The 15,749-nt window shown below is 44.5% G+C and overlaps 1 protein-coding gene across 5 annotated transcripts in view; it reads right to left on the bottom strand.

The window, feature by feature from the left end:
* U2SURP (U2 snRNP associated SURP domain containing) overlaps window positions 1-15,749 on the bottom strand; it is a 1,877,492-nt gene that overhangs the window by 1,303,785 nt on the left and 557,958 nt on the right. For all 5 annotated transcript variants that reach the window (XM_069618259.1, XM_069618256.1, XM_069618257.1 and 2 more), the window contains 2 exons: window positions 2,994-3,029; window positions 2,809-2,891 (listed from right to left, as the gene is read on the bottom strand). In XM_069618259.1, the coding sequence (XP_069474360.1) occupies window positions 2,809-2,891; window positions 2,994-3,029 (119 nt within the window). The remainder of the gene's footprint in view (window positions 1-2,808; window positions 2,892-2,993; window positions 3,030-15,749) is intronic.

The following is a 15,749-nucleotide window of genomic DNA, read 5'->3' on the forward strand; positions in this document are numbered from 1 at the left end:
TGTCGAATGGCTGCATGAGCCCTCCTTTTATCCAAGGTTTGGGATGGGGGCTTGCCCAAGCTCACCAAGGCTAAGGCTCTGCACCATTCAAACTGGCAATGCCTAGCAAATCGTGGATATCCACTGACCACAACATCTACCCAGTAACAAGCATTTAGTAGCCTGGATGTGTACTTTCCCAGAGAAAGATTATTCCAAATATGGCATTTCCTGACCTGAGCAGCCAGGAATAATGCCAAAGAACAGTATGCCCAAAGGACAAGTGAAAACCGTGTTGTAGAGCCATTTTATGGTGGTAGTTCCCTTTAGTAGCCATTTGCGGTAAAAGCATACATTCACGAGAAAATTGTTACAAAAATAACTGTTGCCAGCAGCTTGAATAAGGCACATTATAAAAGTAACCAAAAAAGCAATTATAGAAAAGATAAGGATACAAAGTATTCTAACCACACTTTACTTTAAGGTCGTGTGCAATTATAACAATACAAGAAATTCACAAAGAGAGACTCTCAGTACTCATATTCTTACTGGCTGATCAGTTTCCCATGCGAATGAGCAAAAGGGCAAGGGAAGTAAATCACAAGGCTTCACTTACCTCCCAAAAGTCAGGACAGGGTTTAAAACAAAGCAAAAAGAAAGGGCGTCACATAGAAGTGTATGAGAGGAAAGCAGCAAGTCTTCGCTAACAGGGCCCCAAAAAGTGACCCTAGAATTCCCAAAATAATACTTAAAGCTTAACAAGGCCCGAAGGAGATTGAACCTGCTGTCGTGTGTTATGTGGTCCCTTTGACTACCCCCACCGTGCCTGATAAGTTTTGATGGGTGGCTGAGATAGTGGGCCCACATATTGGCAGTAGGACGAGGAGAGTCCTTTAGACCTTTACTGTTTTTATAACATACTAGGTATTTTTTACTGCTGTTTATTGTGTGTTAAGTACGTATTAGTCCTGCTAAAGATCTATATGAGTAACAATTAAAATATATATTTTTCAGTATATCAGAATGTTACCAGCATGCTCTAAGAGTTCAACATGGTTGCTCTATCCATGTTACTTGTTCAGAGAGGTTTATCATCCCCTTCATGTCGGGTGTGCTAACCCTCCATTAAGGTCAGTGGTTGTACATCCGTCACTAGAAACTATTTTCTTTTTGCTGCTTTCCCTCTCTAGATATATATGGAAGAACCTCCCCACTCCAAACCGTTTGCTGTTATTTTGAACCTGTCCTGACCTTTGGAGGCAAGTGAAGTCTTTTTACTTCACTTGCCTTGCAACTGTTTGGATGCACTGATCAGTCCCTACGACTGTCAGTGCAGAAGAACTCTGTTCTCCATTGTGATATTACTTGTTTGATTTACACTGCACACGTCACCTTATAGTGAGGTACGGACAGGGCACTTCGAGTCCCTATAACTTCGGATTTACTTGCATGATGTGTCCAAGCCGGGCTGGTGGAAGCAGAGATGTCCTACTGTGGTTCATTACATTCTTGCAGGCACATTTGCATGTTAGAGTACCAAATACGCTAAAAGAGGCTCTGCCATCAGATTATCGTTTGTCCTTTGGCCATCTTGTATTTTGTTCTCCTTCCCCATCCTCTCTGGGATGGATTTGGTATATATGGTTAGCCTTTTCCTGGGCAAAAGACTCTGCTTTCCCTGGACTAAGAGGTGGTATGTGCTTGTGGCTGGCTGTGGGAGCTCAGACTGTCTGGTTCCAGTCAACAGCCATGCCGAATAGTGTCTGTTGCTGTACAGATGTGATGGCCGGAGGCTGTCTGTTTGAATGGTGCAGTTCAATACCAATGGTGGGCTTGGAGTCACCTACAGCTCAAATCTTTCTTAACACTGTAACAAGTTCCTAGGTACATACACAGGTCCTGCAGGGAGGCTAGCCACCTTCCTGAAGACATCAGCATTAAGGTCAAAAGTTAGAATGCTAAAGTGGCACCACAATAATATCCCTTGTAGTAAGCGCAGAGGGCCACTCAGTTTGTCAACTGGGTTTAGGCCTTGAGATTGTTCTCTTTAGACTATGAGGAAAGAGCATACACTCCAGAGGTCTAACTCAGCCTTCTCTTCACGCACTCACCTCTCCCAAAAACACAGGATTGCACCTTAGAGGATGAGTGAACAGCCTACGGTGTATGTAAATCATGAAAAAAGGAAATCTGAATTTTACCAGTCTCTTGTGGGTTATGAAGTCACCAAAAGCCATTTGAAGACAATGCTTGAGAATATGTCCCCATCTGCTTACTAGTGAACGAAAGGGTGAAAGAGACCAATTCAGAGTACACACGTGCCAAGAATGACTCCATAGCACTCCAAACATAGCTGAGTGGGACTGTAATAGAAAAATTGGAGGTGGTGCCTAAAGCCCTGAATGCGGGCCACAAAATGGAGAGCCAAGAAGCGGAAACCTCAAAAAAGAAGTTTGAGTGCCAAACACAGAGCTGTTGATTAGAGGTCAGGCCAGTACACACAGGGAAAATAACTATCAGCATCAAAGGAGCATACAGTGAGGGTTAGCTACATGCAGAAGTGCCCAGCCATTCATTGGGCTGTGTTTATTTTTGGTTTAATGGATAGCTGTGCAGCAAGTTGCTTTGTCTGGTTCACTAGGATGACAACTAAACAGTGCCATTTCCTTTCTGGAAAGACGGTGGGAAAGTATGGATATTACCGAACTTAGTAGGGCAGAACTAACCCAATGAGTCTGAGTTATTAGACAGGTCAGCAATTGCTGGCCACATGTGCCATTTATTTAACTGATGCAAATCTGCATTGTGTTTTGACATTGCCAGTATTACCTGTGGATTGATGTTTCCAAGGTAAAGATTTGTTGTTGTGGGATCTCCAACATCATGTGAGCCTGGTGCATAATCATCAAGAACTATAACAGGAAAAAAAAATTAATCAACATAATTCATCACGAGCAAACACCTTAACTTGGTGTCATGACAAAAGACACAAAGAACTATGTAAAAATGTTTACCACCAGATGAACGGTTTCTTTTTGAGGACGTATCACCTAGAGAAAAAGAAAATATATTTATGTTGCAAAAAACATCAAACATGAAACGACATTCCTGTGAGACAATGAAAAACAACAAGTTATTGATGAGGGAATGCTCAGATAGACTGATAGACAGAGCTTGAAATGACAGATAATTGTCACAGTTAGAAGGTAGTAGACAATTTACAAGACTTACTTAAAAGAACACACCTTCAGTTTGCCATGTTTTTTCATGTACATAAAGACTAAGGGTCTAATGTGAAGCTGGAAAGTAGCCATTTGGAAGTGAATATTTTCTTTTGCCACCTTAAAAAACTAGACTGCTTGCAACTTACATTTCTAGCTACCATATGCTGGCCTACACGCAAGATGCAATACTTTGTGTGTATCACACATGCTACTGAAAAGGTTTACAAAACCCACATGTTTTCATTTGTCGAGGAGACCCTTTCTCCCCATTATCCTACTCCAAACCTAGAACCCCAAACTGCCACTCAGGGAATGTTATTATTGGCTCCTCTTTTGCCCTGGAGGAAGCACCTAGGAGCTCTTTCAAGACCCCCAGAGTGGGCCATAATAGGATGGAGAAAGGCTGAACAGAACACAAATCATATCAAAACAGGGTGTCTGAGCAAAAGCCAAGAGTATAAGGAGGCCAGAGAAGACACCACACACTGCTGTGAAGAGGTGATGTCGAAGTTAAAAATCAGTGAGGCAAGTTGCACACTGAAAGTAGCATAATGAGGTCACATATGTGCCAGCCATGTTGCTGGTGTAGGATGTATGTATCAGACTTTTCATGCTAACGTTCAAACCACTCAGGACTCAAGTTCAAAATTTGCAGGAACAAAAAAAGTAAGTATTGTCGCACAAACATGCAACTATTACAGCACTTCTGTTTATTTAAATTAGAAATATGTGGCTACTAAACATCTAGAAATCCATTGTGGATGTTCCTGTTGTGCTTCCAGATTGAAAACAAATGATTACAGAGATTTAAATGATGCACGGGGCTTTAGAACACTAGCCCGTCTGAGTGTCTGGTATTAGAAATTGACACTGATTGGTGCCTTAGAGTAATTACTATGATTGGTAGATGGGTGCAATCCAAATTACCATTTAAGCACCTTTTCTGAAATTTAGCAGCACTTTTTTTTAATGGACATCTGTTAAGAGATTTTTCTGATTCCAAGATGGTGCCCGTTTTAGTGCAGACATGCGCGTTGTACCTCTGGTAGACGGCTGCTGCCGAAGATACAGTAGAGGCTGTTGCCAGGAGGGGTTGGAGGATCGAGGGGCTCCAGCTGGGCAATGAGGACCCCCCTTCTCACCTTCCATCTTCACATGAATGCCTGCAAGGCCGTTCCTTGAGTGCCTGTTCCCTGATAAGCCTGAAGACCAAACATTCTGCTATCTTGATGTCAGGGGAAGCGCACACCTCTGAAGATACAGCAGGGTCTGTTCCCGATCAGAAGGCCGATTGAGGTAAATCAGCTGGGCAATGGGCCCACCTGAATCCTGGTTGCCCAGAGACCAGTCCACCCACCATTTTGAAGTCAGGCTTGACGTGGCACAAGCCTCCCAAGTGCTAACTAGATGGGCCACAATCCAAGGCTACTGCTGTCTGGCGGCATGTGGTTGAGAGCTGCTGATCCAGACCATTACATGGCACTGAAGTGATTTGCCACATCCCCTATCCACACCGGGATGCCCAGGGGGAAAAGAGCATAACCAGAGAGGTGAGTGAAGCACACAGCGTTGCTGAGCAGGCTCACACCTTCTGGGGTTGCCCCTCCCCCTCAGTCTCTTTTGCTCCAGTATCCCACAATCCCCTCATGGACCCATGCATGATTCACCACATTCAGGCGGTGCGTGCCCGTGACTTCACCGCGCTCGCGTCGGCCCGCGAATACACATATATTCGCCAAGACTGTATGCTGTCAGTACGGCAGCAGAATCCGAACGGGCAGGACATTGTTCACTCAGTGGTAAGCAGCTTATCTATTCTCTCACCTCTCCTAAGAATCAAGCTAGACTGGATTTACCTCCACCCTTGTCACACTATTTCACTTCCTCCATACAATTCTCCTTACCTCCCCTCTTCGCCATTTGATTCATGCACACCCACACTATTTTTTTATACAAGTGCACCTAAACCTTCTCTCAACCTAGTATCTTTTTGGGTCTAACCTGTACTTGTACCATATAACCTCACATATTTTTACATTAATCTTGTGACACAAGTATTCTTATATATCCATTTATCAACAGATAAGACTCGGTGCTACAGACCAAAGAACGTATTCTACCACAGAGTGAGAACCTTTATACCAACACCATTGATCTTATACATAAGTAAGTACTCATCCTGCCTTACTTGTGACATCGTATTGAGACACAATGTGATATTTTAAACAAAACACCATACTGCTTTCCCACCAATCTTTATCTGTTTCCTTTCTTTTTCCTCTCTTTTCTTCCTCCTCTCTCTCAGATTTGAACACAATTGTTCTATACCACAATCCTCCTGAAGAACCGCCGCACATCAGCGACGGGGAAACACGTGTCGAGGAATCATAGTGTTTTCGCTTCTTCAAACCACCATCCTCCAAGAGGTACCATATTGTTTCCATTCTGTTAAACCACAACCTTTCAAGTGGAACTACACCGCTTCAACCAGGACTCAGACTACATCACTTAGTGGATATAACTAAGGACACTAAAACTTGGAAATTTAATTGGATTGAGGAACCATATGGCTTCGTTCTGCCAAAACCACAACCTTCCGAGCCTCAATCACTCTTACAAATCATCTTGCTGAAACCAGAACTTTTTATTTCAATACCTAGTGAACACAACTAAGGATATTACAATTTGAAATTTAATTGGACCATAACATCGCATCAGTGAAGTCAGTGACGATAACTGAGCACACTTCAAGTTTCAGCCAACGAGCACATTTCTTTTCGAAGTCTTTACGCCAGTAACTTTTTGGTGCCAGGATCTTTACCTCAATATTTAATACTTAGTGCATTCAACCAAGGACATCACAATTTGAAAACTAACTGGATTTTGCCCAAGCACCAGTACAAAAAATTACTTTTTTGATTTTGTTTCTACATCTAGATTTGCCCATTCCATCTATGCTTAAATTCAATGACTTGCAAATAAAAAATCTTTTTGTTGTAATTCATCATTAGTGTCATTATTTTATTTTGAGAAGCGCGACAGGAGGACTTTTTCCCTTTTCACATTCAGTTGTTGCCCGGTGGTACAGAAGGAGAAAAAGGATTTGGCCATAACAGCACACTGGCAGAGGGGAGTCGACCAAGGCAGTGGATGAATGAATCTGATTCTGAAACGCCACAATGCTAATTTTGTTGCGCTTCTGACATAAGGGGGAAACATTAGAATTTGAAGCACATTATCCAGTGGATGAACAGAATCTCTTTGGGAGTATCCGGGAGCAACACCCCGCCCCTTTTTATTGCCATCCAATGCCAAAGGCAAAGGGCAAGAAACCATCCTTGTGCCCGAAATCCCAAGCCCCCAACCTAGAGGAGGGAGGTGGTCCAATGTTGTTGGAGCCTGGGGAATGAATCAAGAAACTTGTCCTCCAGCGACACAATGGCAACTGAAGAGCAGACCCTGCCCACTGAATCTGGCTCCCCACTCACCAGGGAAGGCCTCCAGCAGTGTACGGCTTCCTTCCAGGAAAAGTTCATGTCTACTTTCCCGAAGCAGTTTCAGTCCCTTAAGACCGACTTGAAACATGCCATTGAAGAAATAAAACAGGATGTGGCTCAGCTCAAAGAGAGGACTGATACACAAGGGCCTTCTAGAAGCCGACAGTAGATCTCAAGAAAAACAAGCTCCTCGAACATTTGACCAGGTTCTCGCAAATGTGAAGACCTCTACAATCAATCATGGCGTTCTAACATCCGAATCAGACACCTGACGCAGGATATCAGTGACAGTGAGCTAAAGGCCACGATTCAGGCACCCTGTTTGGGGACCTGTTGGTGGATGTTCCCTTTGATATTATCAAAATGGACAGGATACACAGAGAAGACCTGCAAAGGAAAGATTATAAGATAGACCAAGAGATGTTTTGGTAGCCAGATGAGTGGGAGCCCTCTCTTTTTTTCGACAAGCTTGCAGTGGCTCCCACTGGTTGGGAGACATGCTACTTGGTTTTGCCTAGAAAGCCTTAATGTGCGCTCGCAGTTGGAGGGGCCAAATAGGTCAGTTTCTGGTTTTTAGGAACTTGAAACCTTTGGGTGCGTTGGCCATGGCCCCTATGTTTATTTCATTTTGTTTGTTGTTTCAATGTTTTTTTTTTTTATTGCTCAATGTTCTGTTTATCTTTTGGTTTGCGGGGTGAAGGGATAAGAACTGAAGGCCAGGAAACTTCACACAACTTTAGCTTGTCACACTTGCATCTACAGCATTGGTGCCCAGTTCCATTTAATATTTAGTGCAAGGCCCTTGACGCTCCTGAGGGGTCCAGACTACTTCAAATACAGAAACAATTCCTACTACTAGCACAGAACATTAGGGGTGTCAACTCCCCTACAAAGAGGAAGACGGAGAGCAATTCCTTCATAGAAGAGGTGTTGACATTGTGGCATTACAAGAAACACATATGTAGGGCGGATTCTACCAAAGCCAGCGTGCTGCTCCTAGACTTCAGGTGCAGACTATGGGCCTCATCACGAGTTGGGCGGTAGCCCTTAAATGCAGTGGTACCGGGGTTACCGCTGCAATTAAGGGTCCGCCCAATCATGAGTATGGCATGTTGATCACCAGCCCAGAGCTGTAGGTAAACAAGCCAGAAAAATGACAATTTCCGGTGCAATTACTGCACGGTAATACAGCCGGCAGTAATTGTGCTGAAAATTCCCCATTGGGTCCATTGGACCCAATGGGGAATAACATTTACTGCCCAACCCATGATCCGGCGGTAATACCGCCAGTCGGGTGGGCAGTAAGCAGATAATGTTGGGAGGTATCCCAGTCGGGATACCACCCAACTCGTGATGAGGCCCTATGTCCAGGTCCTGGAGGTAACGGAGAACAAATAAGGGCAATTTATTTGTGGATGCACTTCTAAGGAACAGATCGACTCACCATGGAGACAACCTTAACTCTGGCCAGGACGGCTTTCTTCGATCTACTCCAACCATGCTGAGCGATTTCACAACAGGAGAGATCATTTTCATGGGATATTTTAACTTGGCCTGGTCCCAGACTCTGGGCAAAAGTCATGGCGGGACCTCCAGGGAGAGGGCGCCTTCCAAAACTCTACAATCCAATATGGAAAGGCAGAACCTGAGGGATGCTTGGAGGGAGGCTCACGGTCAGGAGACAGGGTTTACGTGTTACTCAAATATATGATGAATCGGGGGAAAGCAGTATTCAGGGTCATTTTTTCAGGCCGCAGCATTCGTTATTGAATGTCTGTCATCTAGCTGCTGTGTGTAAGTTTAAGCGCCCTGATGCCCTCTGGCTATCGGCGCTACATAAAAATAAAATACATACATACATACATATACACAGGACTCACTGCTGGGACGACTGAGGGAAGTGGAGATAGGATATATCTCAATATTGGACAATGCTCCAGTACTAGCAAAGCTGGATATACCTTTGGTAAGGAATGGGACCTGGAGGTGGAATTTTCCTGCGCAGCTCCTCAAACATTTACTCATTCTCGCTAAAAATCGAGAACGCAATGGAGGACAATTTCAATCCGACCTTTCTTACATCAGAAGGAACGACCTGGGACGCTTTAAGGCGGTCATGAGGGGGAGAACTGATCTAAGGAAGTCATGAGGGGAGAACTGATCTCTTTGAAAGGCCAGAGGGACAGGCAACTAAGGACATTGGAGCAAGAAAGAAGTCTTTTGTCCCCACCATGCCCGATTCGAAAATGGCGGCCGGTTTGCATGGCATGAAAGCGAGGTTGACGGCACATTGATAAGCAACGCTTACACCCCACATTACCCACAACCCCCCGCCGGCCAGGCAGAAGCCGGCCCTCTCACACGAAGGCCCGCGATCGAAAAGGCCCTGTTCTGCACCTGTTTGCGCACTGGTTGCGCTATGGAGATGTCTTCAATGTCTTTGGAGGTAAGACTAACCTAAAACGTCAGTACAAAAAAGAAGGTGGGTGAGGCGCGCACTCCCGGTCCTGGTCATTTGAACCTGTTGTAAAAAATAAGTAGCTGGGTCAAATCCCAAAATGGACAAAAATTCACAGGGTTAGATCCCTTCTGCTGCAAATCAGGTACTTAGTAATAACAGGGTTAGATCCCTTGCTGCAAATCAGGTACTCAGTAATAACAGGGTTAGATCCCTCGGCTGCATTTATGTGGTCTGTAGTTGTTCTCCTCCTAGCGCTTTCTTATCTCAAATAATCATCAGGGAGGCTGTTGAGCAGGTGTGTCTAATTAGACTCAAAGGATTCTGGTAGCTGTAGTGAAAACGTTTTTTTCTGTTCAGGTGACCAGCAACCGACACCCCTCCAAAGCACAAGTCCTTCCCAAATTCGGGGGAGGGGAGAGAACCATCTTTATGATTCTCCAAAGTGGGGCACAGTCACCCCGTGGTGCTGCCTCTGGAGCCCGGGACTCCCATAGCATTCAGTACAAAAAAGAAGGTGGGTGAGGCGCGCACTCCCGGTCCTGGTCATTTGAACCTGTTGTAAAAAATAAGTAGCTGGGTCAAATCCCAAAATGGACAAAGATTCACAGGGTTAGATCCCTTCTGCTGCAAATCAGGTACTTAGTAATAACAGGGTTAGATCCCTTGCTGCAAATCAGGTACTCAGTAATAACAGGGTTAGATCCCTCGGCTGCATTTCTGTGGTCTGTAGTTGTTCTCCTCCTAGCGCTTTCTTATCTCAAATAATCATCAGGGAGGCTGTTGAGCAGGTGTGTCTAATTAGACTCAAAGGAATCTGGTAGCTGTAGTGAAAACGTTTTTTTCTGTTCAGGTGACCAGCAACCGACACCCCTCCAAAGCACAAGTCCTTCCCAAATTTGGGGGAGGGGAGAGAACCATCTTTATGATTCTCCAAAGTGGGGCACAGTCACCCCGTGGCGCTGCCTCTGGAGCCCGGGACTCACATAGCATTCAGTACAAAAAAGAAGGTGGGTGAGGCGCGCACTCCCGGTCCTGGTCATTTGAACCTGTTGTAAAAAATAAGTAGCTACCAGAATCCTTTGAGTCTAATTAGACACACCTGCTCAACAGCCTCCCTGATGATTATTTGAGATAAGAAAGCGCTAGGAGGAGAACAACTACAGACCACAGAAATGCAGCCGAGGGATCTAACCCTGTTATTACTGAGTACCTGATTTGCAGCAAGGGATCTAACCCTGTTATTACTAAGTACCTGAATTGCAGCAGAAGGGATCTAACCCTGTGAATTTTTGTCCATTTTGGGATTTGACCCAGCTACTTATATTTTTTACAACAGGTTCAATTGACCAGGACCGGGAGTGCGCGCCTCACCCACCTTCTTTTTTGTACTGAATGCTATGGGAGTCCCGGGCTCCAGAGGCAGCGCCACGGGGTGACTGTGCCCCGCTTTGGAGAATCATAAAGATGGTTCTCTCCCCTCCCCCAAATTTGGGAAGGACTTGTGCTTTGGAGGGGTGTCGGTTGCTGGTCACCTGAACAGAAAAAAACGTTTTCACTACAGCTACCAGAATCCTTTGAGTCTAATTAGACACACCTGCTCAACAGCCTCCCTGATGATTATTTGAGATAAGAAAGCGCTAGGAGGAGAACAACTACAGACCACAGAAATGCAGCCGAGGGATCTAACCCTGTTATTACTGAGTACCTGATTTGCAGCAAGGGATCTAACCCTGTTATTACTAAGTACCTGAATTGCAGCAGAAGGGATCTAACCCTGTGAATTTTTGTCCATTTTGGGATTTGACCCAGCTACTTATATTTTTTACAACAGGTTCAATTGACCAGGACCAGGAGTGCACGCCTCACCCACCTTCTTTTTTGTACTGAATGCTATGGGAGTCCCGGGCTCCAGAGGCAGCCCCACGGGGTGACTGTGCCCCACTTTGGAGAATCATAAAGATGGTTCTCTCCCCTCCCCCAAATTTGGGAAGGACTTGTGCTTTGGAGGGGTGTCGGTTGCTGGTCACCTGAACAGAAAAAAACGTTTTCACTACAGCTACCAGAATCCTTTGAGTCTAATTAGACACACCTGCTCAACAGCCTCCCTGATGATTATTTGAGATAAGAAAGCGCTAGGAGGAGAACAACTACAGACCACAGAAATGCAGCCGAGGGATCTAACCCTGTTATTACTGAGTACCTGATTTGCAGCAAGGGATCTAACCCTGTTATTACTAAGTACCTGAATTGCAGCAGAAGGGATCTAACCCTGTGAATTTTTGTCCATTTTGGGATTTGACCCAGCTACTTATATTTTTTACAACAGGTTCAATTAACCAGGACCGGGAGTGCGTGCCTCACCCACCTTCTTTTTTGTACTGAGTGTAACCTAAAACTTCTCCAAAACGTACTCCCTCTCTCTACAGCCATTGCCTTTCCTATGTCTTCACCTTCCATGCCGCCACTGAATTTTGATCCCATAGTTCTGAACTTTACTGCACACTTTACCTATATTGCATTGGACCCTCCTGGCCTTGGAGCATGCTCCAATAACACCAATTGTCCTATTGATACGCGCTTACTTCTCGTATCTCGACCTTCATCTCTGATGACCTACCAGAGTACCCTACACTGAACTTCTCTTCACTCATGTCACTATATCAGTATGTTGCATGTGATATTATTGAACTAGCCTGCGCATCGTCTCGCCTGATTTAACTTGGTGTACCTGTCGCCATTGTTGTACTTGCCCAACACTGTTTTTGCACGTAGCTATACTCAGCCATGACACTGCAAACATAATCTATTTATATATGCTGGTCCTTTACCGCTATGCAATAGTATAGTATCCATATGTCAGTAGATGTGCTCTACCCCACTGCTTGCATTACTATTTGGTGCTTCTAACTTATAGCCTACCTAGTCTGCATACCATCAAACAGACAAGATAATGATTAATTGACACGTGGCTACAATATCTGCTCTGAAGTAGCTTACCCTGTGAATTGTTGACAGGCCCACTATATGCCAATGTTGATTTTAGCCTACCCTGTGAAAAGTGATTTTAGCCTACCCTGTGAAAAGTGATTTTAGCCTAACCGGTGAAAAGGGATTTTAGCCTAACCTGTGGAAAGTGATTCTAAACTACCCTGTGAAAAGTGATTCTAGCCTACCCTGTGAAAAGTGATTCTAGCTTTTACCGTGATAACTGGAACTAGCCCATTCTGTGACAAACTGAGTAGCCCAAGCCCAACTTTGCGTTACCCCAACTTAATTAACTCCCTGAATATGAAAGAAAACCAGAGGACCCAGTCTATCCTAGTTACACTCAGTCTCCTCGCTATAATGGCCTTTGCTACCATCTTAACATGCCCACCTAAGGATAGAAACATGAGACTCAGGTCAAGACTGACCCGCCTCTATGAACCAAAATAAAACCAATATAAATAGCTGCCCCATAAATAATGACACCCAAACTAATGAACTCCCAACCAGGCGAGTACAGGTGACCAGATCTAACAACCTTCCCAAAAATCCTGTGAGCCTTAATATACCAGCAACCAAACTTCGCTCCACCCCTAAAACTAATAGCACTTTCACTCTATCCGGATTGCTCATTAATGTCAGATCACTGCTGGGCCCCGCTACTGAAATTGCTGACACCCTAAACAATGAGAACCTTGACCTGCTCGCCATAACTGAGACCTGGCTTCATGAGGCAGCAGGACCAACCCTTATGGTAGCGGTACCTGATAGCTATCAGATACTCAGAGCAGACATGCCTAACGCTAGAGGTGGTGGCCTAGCTATCATATCTAAAACTAATCTACCTATCAGACTTGCCACCTCACCATCTTGCTCATCATGCAAGATACTTGCTGTTAAACTTCCTCTTTCCAATAACCACACGTTAACTATCTACCTGGTATACAGACCCCCCGGGTCCACTGGGATCCTTTGAGGAGGACTTAACTAGCCTTATAGCCAATAACACAAAAAGACCACTCAAACACTGCTGCTGGGGGACTTTAATCTTGGCTTCAACGACATCGACAATAAACATGCCCTATCTATAACAGATCTACTAAAAGATCACGGACTCACACAAAAAGTCCTCTCCCCCACCCATATCAAAGGAAGGACCTTTGACTGGGTAGCCGATCTGAATTGTAATATTGCCATTACTGATATTGCCCCGCAATCCTGGACTGACCACCATCTAGTCACTTTCTCGGCTACGATAGATCTCCTCAGCACTAAAACCATTGATATGGCACCCCCACTCCCAATTAGAAGAAATAAGGATACCACAGCGGAAAAACGACTCCCTTACCTCCTTCCATCCATCAACAACCTTGACAAGAACTCAGACCCTAATATACTAGTGGAGGTCTTTAATATGGCTATGACTAAGGCCTTGGACATTATTGCACCTGTCAAATTGCGCAAAGGCAGACAAAAATCTCATCTTAATGCCTGGTTCACGCCTCAACTTAAAGAACTAAGATTACAAAAAAGAAAGCTCCAATCCATCTGGTTTCACTCCCCGACTGACGATAATAAACTTAAGCTAACTGACTACTCCAAATTCTACAAAAAAGAAATAATTGATACTAAAAAGAACATATTCAACAAGAGAATTTTTAAGGCTAAGTCTAATACTAAGGAACTTTTCACTATCCTTTGTGAAATGGAATCCCCGAACCCCCGTAGCCAATGTCCCAAAGGACAAGCTATGGTGCACTGCCATACAAAATTCTCTGTCGAATAAAATTGCATCTCTCCAACTCAAAATAACTAACAAGAAGGCCTCACTGCTCCCATCTGAGCGGCAACCTGCCTAACACACTGGGAACAGAACAACCCCACCATTCAGGTTCAAAAAGATCTCTATCCCCGAAACAGAGAAAATCATAATCTCCCTAAAACCTTCGAATTGTAAGGGTGACAGCTGACCAGCCCAAAATATAAAGGATGCAGCTAGAGACTTGGCCCCATTCATCTCTAAGTTCATCAATGCCTCCTTCAAAACTAATACAGTGACCAATAATCTTAAAGAATCTTGGGTCCTCGCCCTGCTTAAAAAACAAACCTTAGACCCCACCATTCTGGCCAACTACAGACCTATTACTACTGTTCTTTTTTTACTTAAAATGACTGATAGAGTAGCTTACCTTAAAATTCAGGAATACTTGGAAGCTAATCACTTACTAAGATCGCAGCAATCTGGCTTCCGCCTTCTTCATGGCACGGAAACAGCCCTGCTAGACCTTAAGACCTAAATCGACGAGCTGAAGGAAAACAGCTATGTTACTTCTCCTGCACCTATCAGCAGCCTTCGACTTGGTGGATCATGCAGTCTTATGCAACCACTTCAGGTCGGCTGCCCATTTTTCAGGGGAGGCCATAGCTTGGGTCCAATCCTTTCTAGCTTACCGTACAATGCGAGACTTATCGCCTTTAGTTTCAGCTGATACGATTCAAATGTCCTGCTGAGTACCACATGGATCCTGTGTCTCACCCACTATGTATAACATTTTCACTAAGCCTTTGTTTGATAAGTTGGATAGACTGGGTGTCACCTACACAAATTATGCAGATGACACCCAGATCCTCATCCCCCTTTCGGCAACTTTCTTGAGGACACGGCCTTAGTAAATAAGATATACCTCTTCATTCAGGCATGGTTGGCATCCCACGGCCTCTGCCTGAATCACGATAAAACCGAGATACTGATCCTCGGCTCTGAAACCAACATTAAAAAAACTTAGTCCCAGCTATGCCTCCTTCTATATTGACAACAATCTCATCAAGGTGATGCCTGCTGTCAAAACTTTAGGATTCTACCTTGACTCCACACTCACCTTTAAGAAACAAGTTCACTTGCATCTACAACAGCCTACACCTGTAATCTCATCCGAGCCTGCAGACCATCTGTCACTAGTTGTATTACTCTGGCCAACGCTCGTAATGTCTAGACTAGATTACTGTAATGCCCTGTACTCAGGTGCCAACAAATATGTCACAGATAAAATTCCAAGATTGCAAAATACTGCCTTAAGAGCAGCTCTGAATATTCCCAGTAGCGAGCACATATCCAAATCTAGAAGAGAGGTCCACTGGTTAAAAATAAACAGGATCTTCCTTAAAACAGTCTCACTCACATCCAAATGCCTGAACAACCTAGCACCTCCATACTTTGCTGAAAGGATAAAGAGGAGAATTGCCACCCGTCCTATGAGATCCGCCAATGCCTACACTCTAGCGACCCCTAGATTTAAACGAACCACAGCTGGCAGAACCAGTTTTCCAGTCAAAGCAGTACAATCTTGGAACGCGCTCCCACCTGATCTCAGAATGGAACAACCTTACCCTAAATTTAGATGCAATGTACTCAAATGGCTACGAACAAATGACTCATAACCTACTCAGCCTGTACCCAGACTGATAACCGACCCGCAACCTGCTTAGCCCTTACCTAGACTGTTACCTCTCTCCTGATACCTGCCACGCTCCACCACGCTCATTGTATTTGCTACTGAATGTACCCATCAACTGCAACTTGTATTACATAATATGTGAGCCTGT

This window comes from Ambystoma mexicanum, chromosome 10 (genome assembly GCF_040938575.1).
Source record: "Ambystoma mexicanum isolate Mex_15411 chromosome 10, UKY_AmexF1_1, whole genome shotgun sequence".
NCBI classification, from domain to species: domain Eukaryota; kingdom Metazoa; phylum Chordata; class Amphibia; order Caudata; family Ambystomatidae; genus Ambystoma; species Ambystoma mexicanum.